The sequence below is a fragment of the Ranitomeya variabilis genome, chromosome 3, assembly GCF_051348905.1.
Source record: "Ranitomeya variabilis isolate aRanVar5 chromosome 3, aRanVar5.hap1, whole genome shotgun sequence".
NCBI classification, from domain to species: domain Eukaryota; kingdom Metazoa; phylum Chordata; class Amphibia; order Anura; family Dendrobatidae; genus Ranitomeya; species Ranitomeya variabilis.
This window is the reverse complement of record NC_135234.1, coordinates 703,971,384-703,990,127: the sequence shown is the minus strand read 5'-3', so window position 1 is coordinate 703,990,127 and position 18,744 is coordinate 703,971,384. Positions and strand designations below refer to the sequence as shown.

General features: G+C 44.1%; 1 protein-coding gene across 6 annotated transcripts in view; it reads left to right on the top strand.

Moving 5' to 3' along the window:
• The window catches only part of NBEA (neurobeachin), an 838,139-nt gene that overhangs the window by 308,206 nt on the left and 511,189 nt on the right, over positions 1–18,744 (top strand). For all 6 annotated transcript variants that reach the window (XM_077298228.1, XM_077298226.1, XM_077298223.1 and 3 more), the window contains exons 19-22: positions 501–582; positions 2,920–3,043; positions 5,430–5,622; positions 16,581–17,603. In XM_077298228.1, the coding sequence (XP_077154343.1) occupies positions 501–582; positions 2,920–3,043; positions 5,430–5,622; positions 16,581–17,603 (1,422 nt within the window). The remainder of the gene's footprint in view (positions 1–500; positions 583–2,919; positions 3,044–5,429; positions 5,623–16,580; positions 17,604–18,744) is intronic.

The following is an 18,744-nucleotide window of genomic DNA, read 5'->3' as shown; positions in this document are numbered from 1 at the left end:
GACACTTCTAAACTTGGAGAATGTCATTGTCTATTTGTCTTAACCATATCCTGTATTATGTTATAGTCAGGTATTAACTCTTAATGAATGGCGCCACTCAGTCTAATTATGCCCAACAACTCCGATCGTAAATACGACTTCTTTCACGTCATATTTTCACCTACGATCAGTATCTCTCACACTGATCTAGTGGCGATTGCCAGCTCATAAAATAGTGACTAATTAAACAAGTCCTCAACATGGTAAAGTGAGTACTGATATCTCAAAAATGTATGTGTGCATATATAATATATATATATATATATATATATATATATATATATATATATATATATATAGTGTTACTCCTGAATGTGCTATCTGTACAGTTGCAATGGGAATACGGATAATCTGTCTGTAATAGCCTTGAGTGAAATTAATGTTATTGTGCCAGTCACTTACGCAAATGAATTGGTGTGAAAAGTGTAATGACCTAAATGCAATTCTTCTTCTCCCTTCAGATACTGACAGAGCAGGTTTGCACTCAAGTTGTCCACAAGCCTCACCCAGAGCCAGACTCAACTGTGAAAATCCAGAATCCAAGTAAGAAGCCCTGGATGTGCCGGTCGTGCAGTGTGCCAGACACATTGGGCTCATGTGCCATCTCACTCAATGCACACTTCTACAAGGGAGGGTTCTCGCATCCGGTCCAGACCACCATGCACAAACCGTCTCCTGATCTAACCCAACAGCCTCATAGGCATATATGAGGGTGTTGAGTTTGGGTCAGAATAATGTTCCTATTGTGTTATATATCATGTCCTTCAGTTCCTTGTGTTCCAGTCTCCATATTAATGTATAGTCATTTTTAGTTGGAGGGTGATATTTTTGTTAACTTCCTCAAGAATCAGTCCTCTTCTCTTTGTATACCGCCCCTATTGGATAAACAATCAGTAGATTTGGTTTCCAGTACCATCTCTATGCTGATGACACCGAATTATACACCTCTACTCTTGATCTCACGCCTGCTTTATTACAAAACTCCAGTGATTCTTACCGCTGTCTCCAACATCATGTCCTCCCTCTATCTGAAACTGAACCTGTCCAGAACTGAACTCATTGTGTTTCCTCTCTCCACTAACCTACCTATGCCTGACATTGCCATTTCTGTGTGTGGTTATACCATTACGCCCCAGCAAAATGCCCTCTGTCTTGGGGTCATACTTGATTCCGAGCTTTGGCTGGGTTCACATTGCGTCTTTGGCATCCGTTAGACGGACTACGTTACACCGCGGCATAACGCAGTCCGTTAACGCCACCATTAAGTCCTATGGCTGACGCATCGTCAGCGCACGCCCACAATAGACGTGCGTTAGCGATGTGCCGTCATTGAGTGATGGACCCTGGGACGCGGGCTGCAGCGTTTCCGGGTCAGTCACCGCTAGCGCAGATAGAGCATCTGCTAGCTCTATCTGCGCTAGCGCGCTGACATATCGGCACTTGCGTTAACAGCAGCCCGTTAACGCATGTGTTGAACGGGCTGCTGTTAACGCAATGTGAACCTAGCCTTTCATTCACCCCCCACATCTGATCACTGGCTCGCTCTTGTTATCTGCACCTCAAAAACATTTCTAGAATTCGACCTTTTCTTATTTTCAACTCTGCAAAAACTTACTGTTGCTCTTATTCATTCTCGTCTGGACTGTTGTAACTCTCTACCAATCGATCTCCCTCTTACCAAATTCTCCCCTCTCCAATCTGTCCTGAATGCTGCAGCCAGGATCATTTTTCTCACCAACCGTTGCACCGATGCCTCTACCTTGTGCCAGTTATTACACTGGTTACCCATCTACTCCAGAATTCAATATAAACTTATCCCTCTTACCCACAAAGCACTCCACGGTATAAGCATGTGAAATAAATCAATACATATACTTATTCAAGCAATTTAGAAACATTTTTCATTAAATCAGACAACAGTGCAGGTTCACTTTATCTTCTGTGATACAGCTATAAATCTCAGCCCGATTATGTGTTTACCAGTCCAAGCTAACAGTTTCTTAGATCACCATGATACTAACTATTCAGGCTCATAAAACTCACAAACGATCTGTGGTTTGCAGCCATAATACAGATGCAAAAATGTACCAACATTACTGCCGTATGAATTAAGCCTTTTTCTAAAATGTCTGTTGCCACAAGGTTCCTATAAGTATAAGCTCCTCCCCACCTGTCAATCATCCCTTCCATATACCATGTGTAATTACTTAGGTTTGTGGATTGTAGAAGGTGGCAGCGAGTCATTATTGGAGGTAATCTTTCTCACAACTGTCCATATGGCTGCATCACATTGCCTCACATTTTGTTAAAAAAAACAAAATCAATACTGATAACTTTGCTTTGAGTTGTCAGTGTACTTAGATGCTCCCAGGTCAAAGAAATACTTGTATAGGAGCTTTAAAGGGGTATTCGCATCTCCAAGATCCTATCTCAATATGTAGTTGGTGTAAGCGTATTAATATTAGCAAATACCTTTAATTAGAAATGAAGTATAGTTCTTCTGATTCACTGTCGCTTACCCCATGTGCAGGTCATTGCAGTACCTTAGGTATCTGTGGTTGCGACCACTCATATAGTGACAGATAGTTGTTAGTAGTCATCACCATAGATACCTAAGCTACTGCAATGCCCTGCACATGGGGCAAGTGACATTGGAAGTATTTGCTAATATTATAATTACACCTACTACATATTGAGATAATATCTTGGAGATGGGAATACCCCTTTAACTTTCAGATGAGCTAAAATTTTGACAGTACACGGTATCATTGGTAGCTGCGGACCTCGGGCTGCACAATAGTTCTGACAATTATTCCGTTCTTTGTAGAATAGTACAACGTATTACCTTAAAAATGTACAATATTTTATTTATTTTTTTAGTGATTTTGAAGGTAGTGGCTACACTGCTTAAAAACTCCACTCCAAGTTCTGATCTGATGGAAGTAAGACGCCTGTTCCTGTCTGATATGATAAAGCTTTTCAGCAATAGTCGTGAGAATCGGAGGTGAGTTACCATTCCATTTTGTAGCTTTTCAATTGCACTTTTTTTCATTGTTGCTTGTATTGTCATGTTACTCATAGTACATTTATCTGAGGAAAACTAGCAACAGTTTTATGAGAATAGTACTTAAAGGGAATCTGTCACCAGGCCTTTACCTTATAACCTGAGAGTCTGAGAGTGGCATGATGTCTAGACAGAGACCCTGATTCCAGCAATGTGTCACTTACTGGGCTGCTTGTTGTAGTTTCAATAATATCAGTGTTTTATCAGCAACAGATAATCATTAGAGGACTTGTTGTCTCCTGTCTACTAGTCCTCCTGCTTTGTGTAACCCCGCCCCACCGCTTTAGCTGTCAGTGAACAGTGTACACAGAAAGCTGCCAATCAGTGGCGTGGGCGGGGTTATAGAGGGCTCAGTATTCAGAGAACTGCTAGATCTGCAGCTGAGAAAACAGTAATTTTATCAAAACTTCAGCAAGCAGCCCAGTAAGTGACACATGACATGAAGATATAAGATCGAAACGCGCGTTAAGGGGTACACTGAATCTGCACTATTATAAGGTAATTATAATAACTTTGTAAATTTTATGTCCGATATTTCCATTCTTATATTTGGGTACTTCAAAGTTATGGTGTGCAGATTAGTACTATTGGCTACGTAGCCTGATATTTTAGTCATAATGGTATTGACTTAATGTGTATTGCTTTATGCCTTTGGAAATATTCTAGCCACATGAATTAATTCAGTTACTTCTGCACTATGCACTTTATGTCTTGTACTTAGTTTTATCCATATCTTGACTTATATTGATTTGTGGTTTCTTATATTTGGCATACCTTTTATATATACATCGTCCTATTTACGGCATAATCTGATTACTTAAACGTCCAGCGTTTGCGTTTTTTCCATCACATGTATGGTTTACTGGCATTTCCTGCTTTTAATTGTTCTTAAAAATTGTTTTTGTATTTGAATAAAAATGTCTTTATATTTAAAGTTTATTGGTATTGGAGGACTTTTGTCTTTCTTTCTACTTATTCCAACTGGGTCCGAGGTCCCCTAGGTTGCTTCCTGTAGAATGATAGATCTGTGTCATGGAGTCATGATGTATTGGCAGCAGTCCTGTAGGGTCCCTTGGATGTCTTGGCAGAATCTTTGTCTGTCTCTGTCTCTATACAGAGTCATGTAACCTCTTTTTATCCTTAACAAGTGTCCTTCATTCAGTATTGACATAAAGGGTAAGATTGGAGATGAGATCAAGTAGCATTACTTGATTATTTACCGTATATACTCGAGTATAAACAGACCTGAGTAGAAGCCGAGGCACCTAATTTTGCCACGGAAAACTTGGTATGCTTATTTACTCGAGTATAAGCAGGGTATGTATTGTCCCCTCATCCCTGTCCTGCTATGTGTGGGTCCCCCGTCCTGTTCTGCCCTATGTGGCTCCCCTGTCTTGTCCTGCTCTGTGTGGCTCCCCCTGTTGTGTGCATGGCTCCCCTGGTCCCCTCGTTGTATGCATGGCTGGGCTCCCCCGTCCCATCCTTGTGTGCATGTCTGGGCTCCCCCATATCATCCTTGTATGCTCGGCTCCCCCATCCCATCCTTGTATGCATGGCTTGGTTTCCCCCCCATCCTCCTCCATCATACTCACCCTCCTCGAACCATTGCTGCACATCCCTGCATCAACGTTGTCCTGATGCATCAGCTGTTCCTGTGCTGAGCGGTCATGTGGTACCGCTAATTAAGGTAATGAATGTGCACTCCATGCATATGGGAGTGGAGACGCGTGCATATTCATTACCTTAATGAGCGGTACCACCTGACCCCTTAGCACAGGACGCGCTGCAGCACCGGGACAATGGAGCTGCAGGGACGTTCAGCGACGGCGCGAGGAGGGTGAGTATGATGTCACAGTCGCCGGCATCTGCCTCTGCTCCACCGCTCCCCTCCCCCTCCCCTGCTGGCTTTTTGGACCGTGACTCCTGTATAGGCCGAGAGGGGCATTTTCAGCACAAAAAAATGTGCTGAAAATCTCTACTTATACACGAGTATATACGGTAAACTATTTGCATATTTTTTCCTCATCTGTTTTCAGAGTCAACAAACTATCTGGCCTACAATGCATGATTAGCATTTCAGTAAACATCACTAGTCATCACGGATAAGAGCACAATTTGTTATATGAAATGTTAATATTACAGGCTTACACAAGCAAAAGTCTGTTCTCTTGACCAATACACAAATTGTAAAGCCAACATACAGATAAGTCTATTCTTCTTGGTTTGCTAAAATTAGTCTGGTTAATTAAGATACAATGCTGTGTCTCCACATTAATATTTTCCAATTGAAAGTATGTGCCCCTCTTGATATGTCTCCTTATTCCAGGTGCCTTCTGCAGTGCTCAGTATGGCAGGACTGGATGTTTTCTCTCGGGTACATAAATCCCAAAAACTCTGAGGAGCAGAAGATCACTGAAATGGTATACAACATATTCAGGATATTGCTGTATCATGCCATCAAATATGAATGGGGAGGCTGGAGAGTCTGGGTGGACACGCTCTCCATAGCTCATTCCAAGGTACGTTGTCTTTACCCGTCACATGCTCTTTTACATATTCATTTGGTGCCACCTTGTGGCATTAGTTGCACACTTCTGTGCATGGTAGTGCAAGGAGGGTCTGTCGCTTATTCTAATAATGGATGTATACTCATTACATCTTGCGAGAGACGAATAACCCAATTAGGACTGTGTAAAACATTAGTTTATTGACCAACAAAGAATGACGACACAGTGGTGCGAAATGATTATGTTAATAATACATAGCATAATAAAGAGACAGAGGCTAAACGTATTTTATCTGCACTCAGAACCCATAGGATGCGGTTTGTGTATATAGCTCTGTTGCATATTTATGTAATCGATGTGTCATGCGTCGATCTCCCTACCCATCGTGCCGATCCATACATTTTTAATCTGCTACCTCAAACTCTTTAGAATACTAACAAGGTTCATCCCCAGTCACTGAATTGTAGCAGCAAAAGTCGTGTGTGACCCTATTCACCATTGGTTTAAACATCCATGATTTACTTGGTACAGTTTTACATCTTTCCAGTGTTGGCCAGCAATTAACAGGTTTTCAAAGACACCAAAAGTTGAATAAAACATAATAATTCAGACATCACCTTTACATACTTTTACGCTATGTTTTGGCCATGCATGTTCATCCCGAACCTGACTTATTGGCTTCAGAAAACCCTGCGTGGCCAAGTTGCTACCCTTTATAGGGTGTACTATTATGCCTAAATAAAAAGGGTAATGTCCCCCATTCACATTGGACTAATCTCAGATGAACCCATCAATATAGACGTTTTGGCCAATGGTCTAATAGTGTACGGAGGCACCCAACGTCTGATGGTAAGGGGAGATGTTGTTCACACATGTCCGATTTCACACTGCCAATCTCATTGTGAGTAGTGGGCACTGCTGTGTATGGGAGAGCCGACCTGGGAGAGAAATGAGCCAGGGTCGCTCTGTGAATGGAGACTGCATGGGTCAGCTAGGAAAGCTGAGCAGTCTGCGTGTTGGAGCTGCAGAGTAACATGTAGAAGCTGTAGCCTGTTCTGTGTGAACTGTGCCCAGAGTTGAACACTTCTGTTTCATGCTGGGGCTCAGGCTGAAGGGGATACCGAGACTAGTAGGATCGTGCTGCTTCTGTGTGTGAAGTTTTCTCCTGGAGAATAGACTCTAATCTTTTCAAGTAAGAATACCGTGATGTATATACGTGCTTACTAAATGATCTGTTTATTTTCTGTGATACCTTTGTGCCCAGAAGAGGCTGCTGTTTTGATTATGAATCCTTTAGAGTTTTATGAAAGCAATAAAACTGCATCTGTTTGGACCAAACTGCATTGGCTGTGTGAACGCTACCTAATGCCTACCTGAAAGCATGGATCCCTATTAAATATATACACACACACATATGAGTTAATTTTATTTTTGGATTTTAAATCTACCAAATCAGATCTTATTTTTTGCACTTGATACTTTTAACTAATCTTCACGAAAAGAATCTCTGTAAGAAAGCGATAAAGTATTTGCTGCTGCCGATTAACTGTAATGGTTACGTTTTTACCTTGTAGATTTTAACAGTGGATTTTATTTTCTACAGACATGCATGATTATTACTTTGAAGTCGGCTCCTGATTTGCATATGCGATGATGCTGGGAGAGACATGATTGATGGGCACAGGGATGTGTTATGATTGCTGGTACATGTCTTCACATTGAATTGTTCTGTGCTGAGGCTTCACCATGACTACGTGTGTAATCGTGTCTGCTGTAATATATATTTAGAGAATGTGCCATATTTCTAGGTCCAGAACAGAACGATCAGGTCTCGAGACCGTGGAGGCGCTTTTGTTTTCTCCATAGTCTAGCTTTGCTTTCAAAATCTCCAGCTTTGATGCCTGTGTAATTGCAGGGATAATGAGTTTAATTTGTTTATCCCTGCCCTGGAAACGAAAAGGGACATGAACAATATTCTATTACAATGGCAGGAAGCAATTAATACAAAGTGCATAATGGCAGAGTATTTCGGACAAACGTTCCCTAACAGCGCTCATTATCCATATTTAATCTTTGAAGCCTCTCTAGGCAATCCGTGCCCACCAGGACGCCACTGTGTTTCCTTTAGCGTGGCAAGAAAATTCATTATTTTATAGGTTAAAGTGCAAACTTGATCTTTTGTTGTAAGTGACTTTCACAAATCCATAAATTGCAGGAAGAAGAAGAATAGAATAAATGGGTGTCACCAGCCTCCAAGTTGAGACTAGGATCAATTCACGAGGTGTCAATTTCTAAATAAAAAATTAATTGCGTTTTTTTTCCTGGTCTTTGTTTGTTTTGTGTATGCGATGGTTTCTTTTTCTTTTTTTTTTACCTTTGTTTCCAATTTAATTGCTTTTGTAAATTATTATTATTTTTTTATTTTTAAAGCAGACCTATTATCGGATGTCACCAAGCACGCAGTATACATTAAAGTTCAGATCCGGGACTTTAAAAAAAAAAAAAAAAGAAAATGCTAACTACCTGCCTGTTGTACCCGGTGCTGGTCATTGACCACTCCTGCTGGAGATTCTGCTGTTCCATGTCAACAGATCAATAGCTTCTCTTACTGTTGACAGGGCAGGACTACTGGTGTCATTCTGATTGACTACTGGCTTACCCTGAATAGGCAGCAAGGAGCTGTCTGTCAATTAGCATGACACCAGTAGTCCCACCCTGTCAACAGGAAGAGAATCTGCTGCTCTGCTCAGTTGACAGGGATCAGCAGAATCTCCGGCAGGTGCGGCCAATGACCAGCGTAGGGTACAACAGACAGGTAGTTGCCTTTGTTAGCAACTACATACCTTTTTTTCTAAAGTCCCGGATATCTTTTTTTAAAGAAGTCATCCACTACTAGGACAACTCCTTCTCATACCCCACGCTTGGCCCTGATAAATAAAAAAAAAAAAGTATTCTCACCTGCCATGCTGATGCCGTTCTCGCGGTGTCGGCACTTGCTCCTGTGCTGTTGTGATTCTGCCGCCCAATCAGCGCTAGCATCACTGTCCCTGCCTCCTGTCGAATTGAGGAGGAAGTCCAAGATCAGCATCTTCATGTTCAATCCGCACAAAGGTGCAAACAGTGACATCAGCACTGATTAGACACCGGCATTGTATGTTATAACAACAGCATGGGAGCACCGGGGAGAATGAGTGTTTACACCGCGGGAATGGCACCAGCACGAGAGTTGAGTATAAGCTTTTTTCTTTAATCGGGGCCAAACATTCATGTAGATCATTAAGGGGTTGTACACTACAAGGACCCTACTAACCCTCCTATGAACTTTTTTATTCTCTAAACATGTGTATATGTAGTGTAGTGTCATGGTGTTCATATACTCATCTATTGCCGTCTTCTCTGCTATCCAGTGCCGCTCTGCTCCTCTTCTGAGTGATGTCACCACTCTTCAGACTTTCCATCTCACTCTATGCTCTTATGTCTGAGCCGTATATCTCTTTTACAATATACAGCTCTGGCAACAATTAAGAGACCACTGCAACATTTCAGTTTGTCTGATTTATCTCTTTATAGGTATACTAGATGGTGGCCCGATTCTAGCGCATCGGGTATTCTAGAATATGTATGTAGTATATTGCACAGCCCACGCAGTATATAACACAGCCCACGCAGTATGTACCAGAGCCCACGCAGTATGTACCAGAGCCCACGCAGTATGTACCAGAGCCCACGCAGTATGTACCAGAGCCCACGCAGTATGTACCAGAGCCCACGCAGTATGTACCAGAGCCCACGCAGTATGTACCAGAGCCCACGCAGTATGTACCAGAGCCCACGCAGTATGTACCACAGCCCACGCAGTATGTACCACAGTCATGCTTTGCGGCAATAACACGTGATGATGTAGCAGTCTCGCGAGACCGCTGTGTCATGTCCGGTCATTGGCGCAATGCATTCTTTTGACCGGAGCGTCGCGAGGAGCGGGACAGGCTGGCGCGGAAGGTGATTACATTCCAGAGGTTTTCAATGGGGTTCAGGTCTGGAGATTGGGCTGCCCAATGACAGTGATTTGATGTGGTGGTCCTTCATCCACACTTTGATTGACCTAGCTGTGTGGCATGGCACATTGTCCTGCTGGAAAAAAACAGTCCTCAGAGTTTGGGAACATTGCCTGAGCAGAAGGAATCAACTGTTTTTCCAGGATAACCTTGTATGCTGCTTGATTCATACGTTCTTCCCAAAGATTAACCTTCCCAATTCCAGCCTTGGTGAAGCATCCCCAGATCAACACCTGGTCGTCTAATGCAGAGGTCCCCAACCTTTTTTGCACCAGGGACCGGCTTTAAGCAAGACCAGTTTTCCATGGCCCGGTGGGGGTGGGGCAGGGGCGGGGCTTTGGTCATATGGGGGTGGGGTTATGGAGGGATGGAGCTTAGTGCATACTTATCATATAATTATGACATTTATAATGAGAATGTGATTCAACTTACCATAGGTTCAGAATGAGTGGGAGCACCATGCTTGTTTCCCTGGTGCTTTGCACCATTATTGCCCCATAGCTGTGCCATATAGTGCTCTGCACCATTATTGCCCCATAGCTGTGCCATACAGTGCTCTGCACCGTTTATTATTGCCCCATAGCTGTGCCATACAGTGCTCTGCACCGTTCATAATTGCCCCATAGCTGTGCCATATAGTGCTCTGCACCGTTCATAATTGCCCCATAGCTGTGCCATATAGTGCTCTGCACCGTTCATAATTGCCCCATAGCTGTGCCATACAGTGCTCTGCACCATTATTGCCCCATAGCTGTGCCATATAGTGCTCTGCACCATTATTGCCCCATAGCTGTGCCATATAGTGCTCTGCACCATTGCCCCATAGCTGTGCCATACAGTGCTCTGCACCATTATTGCCCCATAGCTGTGCCATATAGTGCTCTGCACCATTATTGCCCCATAGCTGTGCCATATAGTGCTCTGCACCATTATTGCCCCATAGCTGTGCCATACAGTGCTCTGCACCATTATTGCCCCATAGCTGTGCCATATAGTGCTCTGCACCATTATTGCCCCATAGCTGTGCCATATAGTGCTCTGCACCATTATTGCCCCATAGCTGTGCCATATAGTGCTCTGCACCGTCCATTATTGCCCCATAGCTGTGCCCTATAGTGCTCTGCACCGTCCATTATTGCCCCATAGCTGTGCTGCTGCTGCTGCAATAAAAATAATAAAACACATACTCACCTGTCTTGCTTGCAGCTCCTCGGCGCCATCTTCCCGGTGTCTCTCTGCACTGACTGATCAGGCAGAGGGCGGCGCGCACACTATATGCGTCATCGCGCCCTCTGCCTGCAGTCAGTGCGGAGAGACGCCGGGAAGATGGAGACAGCGCCCGGCGTGTGGAACGAGGACAGGTAAATATGCGATACTTACCTGCTCCCGGCGTCCCGCTCCTTCCCCCGGACAGCTGGTCTTCGGTGCCGCAGCCTCTTCCTCTGTCAGCGGTCACCGGCACCGCTGATTAGAGAAATGAATTATGCGGCTCCGCCCCTATGGGAGGTGGAGCCGCCTATTCATTTCTCTAATGAGCGGTCCCACGTGACCGCTGAACAGGGGCGCCGCGGACCGGCTGAAAAACCCCAACGGCCCGGTCCTGGTCCGCGGACCGGCGGTTGGGGACCTCTGGTCTAATGGTTAGACGGAGACCTGGAGAGGCGTACAAGCCACAGTGTCTTGCACTCACTGTGAAATTGGTTGGAGGATCGGTGGTGATCTGGGGATGCTTCAGCAAGGCTGGAATTGGGCAGGTTGTTCTTTGCGAACAATGTATGAATCAAGCCGTATACAGGGTTATCCTGTAAATACAGTTGATTCCTTCTGCTCAGGCAATGTTCCCCAACTCTGAGGACTGTTTTTTCCAGCAGGACAATGTGCCATGCCACACAGCTAGGTCAATAAAGGTGTGGATGAGGGACCACCACATCAAATCCCTGTCATGGCCAGCCCAATCTGCAGACCGGAACCACATTGAAAACCTCTGGAATATAATCAAGAGGAAGATGGAAAGTCACAAGCCATCAAACAAAGAAGAGCTGCTTAAATTTTTGTACCAGGAGTGATATAAGGTCACCCAAAAGCAGTGTGAAAAACTGGTGGAAAGCATGCCAAGACTCATGAAAGCTGTGATTGACAATCATGGTTATTCCCCAAAATATTGATTTCTAAACTATTCATGAGTTAAAACATTAGTATTGTTGTTTTCTACGTGAATAAGAACTTGTTTTCTTTGCATTATTTGAGGTCTGAAACCACTGTTTCTTTTTTATTATTTTGTCGATTTCTCATTTGCTGCAAAAAAATACAACATTTTTAGCTTTAAATTTCGGAGACATGTTGTCAGTAGTTTATAGAATAAAACGACAATGTACATTTTACTCATAGATATACCTATAAAGAGAAAAATCAGACAAACTGAAAAATTTTGCAGTGGTCTCTTAATTTTTGACAGAGCTGTAAGGCTACTTTCACACTAGCGTTGTTGGCTGTACGTCGCAATGCGTCGTTTAGGAGAAAAAAAACGCATCCTGCAAAGTTGTCTGCAGGATGCTGTTTTTCCCCATAGACTAACATTACCGACGCATTGCGACTTATGGCCACACTTCGCAACCGTCGTGCGACGGTTGCGTCGTGTTTTGGCGGACCGTCGGTACAAAAAAAGTTACATGTAATTTTTTTGGTGCGTCGAGTCCGCCATTTTCGACCGCGCATGCTTGGCCGAAACTCCGCCCCCTCCTCCCCGGACCTTACAATGGGGCAGCGGAAGCGTCATAATAAGACTGCTTCCGCCACCCACGTCGGGCATTATTTTCACAACGCGCGTCGGCCCCGTGCCGACGCTAGTGTGAAAGCAGCCTAAGTCTATGAAGCCTCAATCTGACACTCCAGAGGCTTAGGCTGCTTTCACACTAGCGTCGGCCCGACGTACCGACGCATACTGTGAAGAAAATGCCCGACGTTGGCAGCAGAAGCAGTCTTAAAACGCTTCCGCTGCTTCATTGTAAGGTGCGGGGAGGAAGGGGCGGAGATTCGGCCGCGCATGCGCGGTCAAAAATGGCGGTCCCGACGCACAAAAAAAGTTACATGTAACTTTTTTTGTGGCGGTGGTGCGCCAAAACACGACGCAACCGTCGCACGACGGTTGCAACGTGTGGCACTGCGTCGCAATGCGTCGGTAATGTTAGTTTATGGGGAAAAAACGCATCCTGCAGACAACTTTGCAGGATGCATTTTTTCTCCACATCTACGCATTGCGACGTGTAGTGCACGACGCTAGTGTGAAAGTAGCCTTACATTGTGAAAGTCATCTCCGGCACATACATAGAGCACAGTGTAATTCAGAGAGTCTGAAGTGCAGTGACATTGCTAGTTGTGGACTGGGGTGGGCTCCCAGGATGTAGCAAAGCCGTGGACAAGGAAAGCGGCAAACATTAAATTTGTCAAATGAACTCGGACTGGTTATGCTTCCACCAACCAACAAAATGTGACAGGTTAATTCACACATACCCGGTCAGAACTGACCAGGACCACTGTGCTGCGTGACTAATAATATATATTTACTATGTTACTATAATGTACCTAGTAGTGTGGCTACGGAGCCTTTACATGGAAAACTGGAACTATCAAATGAATGCCAGGGGCGGCTTAGGCTTCTTTCACACTAGCGTCGGGCTCGGCCCGTCGCGGTGCGTCGGGCCAAGGTCCCCGACACTAGCGTTGTTTCCGCCGCACAACGGGTGCAGCGGATGCATTTTTCCAGCGCATCCGCTGCCCCATTGTGAGGTGCGGGGAGGTGGGGGCGGAGTTCCGGCCGCGCATGCGCGGTCGAAAAAACGGACCGTCGGGAGCAAAAAACGTTACATGTAACGTTTTTTGGTCCCGACGGTCCGCCACAGCACGGCGCAACCGTCGCACGACGGTTGCGACGTGTGGCAATGCGTCGCAAATGCGTCGCTAATGTTAGTCAATGCTGAAAAAACGCATCCTGCAAGCACTTTTGCAGGATGCGTTTTTTCGGCAAAACGACGCATTTGCGACGTATTGCAGTTAACGCTAGTGTGAAAGTAGCCTTATTGGTGATGCAGCTCTGCAGCTACAGACTTAACAAAACGTCTCTGAACCTCCTAGGTAGAACCCAGATATGGAATTATACACCGTCGTGTTCACGTTAAGGATCATGTTAGCGCAGTGGGCCGCTCCTCGGATCACCTCTGTATATTTCGGTAGATCACCTTTAATACTGTGGTCTCTGTAGGTTGCCAGTGGTTCAGCAAGCAGAGTCTGACGGGCACTCATGCATTCATGTGCCGGTATCTGCCTGTCTTGATTTGGGCGCCAAACTAACTGTGTGTTCGTTCGCGCTCCCACCGTGATCCTACTGGTGGGCCTGAGCTCAGGACTTGGCGACCTGTGTTGTTGCAGAGATGATCCCGCCTGGACGACGGCTGTTTGACCAAGGAATGACGTGTTTGTAACCAGTGCACGGCACCAGAGCTTACTCTCCGGGTGTGTCACAGATGCCAGATCCTGGGGATTACTTCTCCTTCCAGATCGCAGCAGTCTTTCTCAAGACGGCCACCAAACCAACCCCTTCCTGTCAGGCACTAATTCACAAATGCTTGTACTGCCCCCTGGCCTTGGGCTCTGTCTGGTTTTGACTAAGCTGCAGTTCAAACCAGCAGAACAGAGTCCATTTAACATAACACCAGTCTTTGCCCACAGAATCGCTGTTCTTCTTTCTCCTCACAGAACTGGGGTCACCACCTCAGAATCAGAATCTTGCACAAATCCGTTTAAGCCAGAGTCATCGAGCAGTTGCAGGGGAAACAGTGGCCTCCTGTGGTCGGTGATTAGTACTGCAGGCAATAATATTGTCAGTTCTACATTAGGCTACGTTCACATTAGCGGCGCCCGCCGCAGCGGCGGGCGCCGCAGCGGCGCCGCATGCATCATGTGCCCCTATATTTAACATGGGGGCGCATGGACATGCGGTGCACTTGCTTTTTGCGCCGCATGCGTCCCTGCGGCGCCCGCGTCGGGTCGCGGAGGACGCAGCAAGTTGCATTTTTGCTGCGTCCAAAATCAATGAAAAAAAGGACGCATGCGGCGCAAAAAGCTGCGTTGTGCATGTGTTCACATTTGCGCTGTGCGTTGCGGCGGCGACGCTGCGGCGCACACCGCAAATGTGAACGTAGCCTTACTAGCAAATAGAACAGCAGCTGCAAAATACATGTAAACGGTTAATGCTAGGTAGCGGTCAGTGGGATATTCCTCAGCACCTCACCACATCACTCAGAAGAGGAGCAGAGTGGTGCTGGAAACCAGAGAAGACAGCGATTGGTGAGTATATGAACTGTCTGACACTACAGTACAAGCACATAGACACAGGTGTAGGGAAAAAAAATAATGTGAGTGCTTCTTTAATATATTAATCTTTTAGGTCCGATGGAGCTGCTGTACTTACTTTGAAAATTCATATCAGAATTTGCTTTGTAATTCTTTTTAGAAGTTTAAATTGGGCCTCTGCTCACCTAACCTGATTGACAGCTCCTTACTGTCCCTCCTCCCTGCTGCTGAGATCTCTCGGCTCAGTACAATCTGCATCTGTCAGTGAGGCTAGGTAAGCGAAGACTGAACACATGAATGAGCGCTCTCACTCTTTAGTTGGACTTCTAAAAGGTTCCTTTTTAATATCCGGATTATACACCCATTCAGCAATGGATTTTCAAAGGAAGCACACCAGCCACATCAGGTTTAAGAAAACTGTTTAATGATGTGTATTCAGTTTGTATTGAAGAATCTGGTGACAGATCTACTTTATTTTTCTTGCTTTTATGTATGTTCTGAGTTTCAAATAAAATGATCTGAAAGTAGATAATTATGCAGTTGATAAAATGTTTACTGAAATACCAAAGATCATGGTGATAGGTGAGTATATTAACACTCTGACACTTCAGTACATACACATATACACAAATTTAGAGGGGGAAAAAAAATCATGGGAGTCCTTTTTTAATAAGTTGAATTCTTAAGCCTGATGGAGCTGCTGTACTTACTTTGAAAATCAGGTATCAGGATGGCTTTGTACACTTTTTTAGTAGTTTAAGTTTTACGTTCACCCACTTAGCTTGATTGACAGCTCCTCAGTGACCCTCCTCTCTGTGGCTGCTGAGATCTCCCCTCTCGGTACAATCTGCAGCTGTCAGACAGACTAGATGAGCAAAGACTGAATACACTTAGATTATTGAGCTCTCACTCTTTAGTTGAACTTCTAAAATGCTCCTTTTAAACATCAGGATTATACACTCATTCTTATACACTCATTCTTATATGGATTTTCAAAGGAAGCACACCAGCCACATCAAGTAGAAGAAATCTATTTAACAATGTATACAGTTTGAATTGAAGAATCTGGTGACAGATCTACTTTATTTTTCTTGCTTTTATTTATGTTATAAGTTTCAAAATTTGGATGAGTCTTAATTAAAATAAAATAATAATCTGATGGTAAAATGTTTAGTGAAATATGTAAAATTGTATAATACCATGAAGGGGATCTCAAGCTCCAATAAATTGCTGTTTTATTAGGCTGCAAGCCTTCCGTTGTTTATGATGTTATGGTTGAGTGCAATGTTTGGTTTTCCTCAGATGTCTCCTATGCTACCTCCTGTGTTATCCCTATAATTCCCTATGTAATTAGAAAGCACTTATATTGGGGGCATCTACAGGAGGCCTCCGTGACGGTCGTGGTCCAAAGTATAGAGTAGAAATAAAAATTGACCTATGTTTCCCAGAACACATAAGTGAATGTGTAATAAAATAATACAGCCAGAAACTTCTTCTTTTTTTTTTTTACCTTAAGTTGCTTAGTTATAAAATTCAGTGCATGCTAATGATTTTCTCTTTCTGTAGGTAACCTATGAAGCTCATAAAGAATACTTGGCTAAAATGTACGAGGAGTATCAGAGACAGGAAGAAGAGAACATCAAGAAGGGCAAGAAAGGAAATGTCAGCACCATATCTGGGCTTTCATCTCAAGCAGTAGCTGCCAAAGGTGGATTAGAAATTCGAGAAATTGATGATCTCTCCCAAAGTCAAAGTCCAGAAAGTGAGACTGATTATCCCGTCAATTCAGACGCTAGAGATCTTCTTATAGCAACTAAAATTTCTGACGATACAATCTCCAACACTGATAGGCCGTCTGGTGGAGTCCGAGTCGAGGTTCATGACCTACTAGTGGACATCAAAGCTGAAAAGGTGGAAGCTACTGAGGTGAAACTAGATGACTTGGATCTATCTCCTGAGACTCTCGTTTCCGGAGAAAATGGAGCTCTGGTTGAAGTCGAGTCTTTACTGGATAACGTCTACAGTGCGGCTGTAGAAAAGCTCCAAAACAATGTTCATGACAGTGTTGGTATTATTAAGGAAACTGAAGAAAAAGATGGCCCATTGATCACGCTTGCTGATGAGAAAGACCAAACCACTTCTAACAATACCTCATTTCTTTTTGATAAAATGACACATTCAGAAGACAAACTGTTGCCCGAACTGACCAGTGGTAACCATATAACCATTGGTAACGTCCAGGACGCTCACGTCCATCTTGGTGTTACTGATGACCTTGGCTTATTGGCCCACATGACCAGCAGTGTTGATCTCACTTGCGCATCAGCTGTGATCGGGGACAAAGATTTTAAAATCCACACCACGGCCGATAGCCTGGGGAGCATTTCTGATAGAGAGTTGGCTTCATCGTCCAAAAACCTAGAATATGCTCAGATGACCACCAGCAATTTAGAAATGGAGTCCTCTGGTACCAAAATCTTAGTGAACATGGATGCTGGTAGTACAGTGTCTGACACCGAGAGATCAGATGATGGCCGTGACCTTGGGAAAGAGATCAAGAAAATCCAGACTACTACAACCACCACTCAGGTATGTTGTATTAATATTACTGATTTGTACATTCGATATTGTGTCCTCCTTGGGCTGGTAATAATGCATGTGGGACATCATCCCTAATTCCCGGTGAAGTGGAAGAAGACGCTTTCATGAATACAAGCACAGTCTTCAATGTGCTTCAACAATTTATCCTGGTGGGGTTCACATTAACCTCCCCTCGCACAAACTTATTCTGTGCTACTAACCATATTAAAATAATTCCGCATGAGTTATTCCCGCAGATTCTTCTATGTCCGTGGGCTCATATTCATGACGACCTCTTTGCATATACCAGTGCATAGTCTAAGCAAATAATTTCACACGCTGCTGCTCTATTTGCTCGGCGTGTCATTCAGTTAATCCCCATGAATAATATGATAATTCACAATATCTATTGCTGGAAAGTATCTAAAGATTTCGAGCTTGTGTGTTCTGTGTTTGTTCCTGTTCTGGCGGCTGATGTCCTCCATTTACAATGAACCAGTTGTAGGTTCAGCGGTAATGCTTCCTTTCCGTAATTTCTTACCCCCATAAGACGAGCTGAAGATCGAACATTTAATCACATGGTGGAAGGTACTGTGTTTAGCTGTCTTATTACAGCTTGCCTCAGGCTAATAGAAGACAATTATTGGTATTGTTTAGAGACCTATCTATGGGCAATACAATGGGTTCTCCAGGGATCGCTCTATTCCAGTGGGACTTTAGATTTTTCATGTTCATCCAATATATTACACACGTGCTGTTATCTTGTGATTGTTCTTCAGGAGCACACTGCTCCTCTGCCTCCTGGCTTCCTGATTGCTGGGAGCAGTGTGCTCCTGAAGATTCACAGGCTGGCTCAAAATGTGCGCTCTCCAGGGCTGAAAGAGGAGGCTGCTTTACTTCTGAAATATCAGAGAAGTGCTGGGGCTGTTAAAGGGAAACTGTCACCAGGTATTTGCCACCCAGTATTACAGCAGCAGAGACGCCGATTCCAGTGATGTGTCACTTACTGGGCTTGCATAATGTAGTATTCATAAAATTGCAAGAGATTATCATTAGAGGATTAATAGCCCTGCTGCCATATAGTCCTCCATATTTGTGATCCCTGTATGACCTGACCTCCACCACTGTTTGGCAGCTTTCTGTTATACTG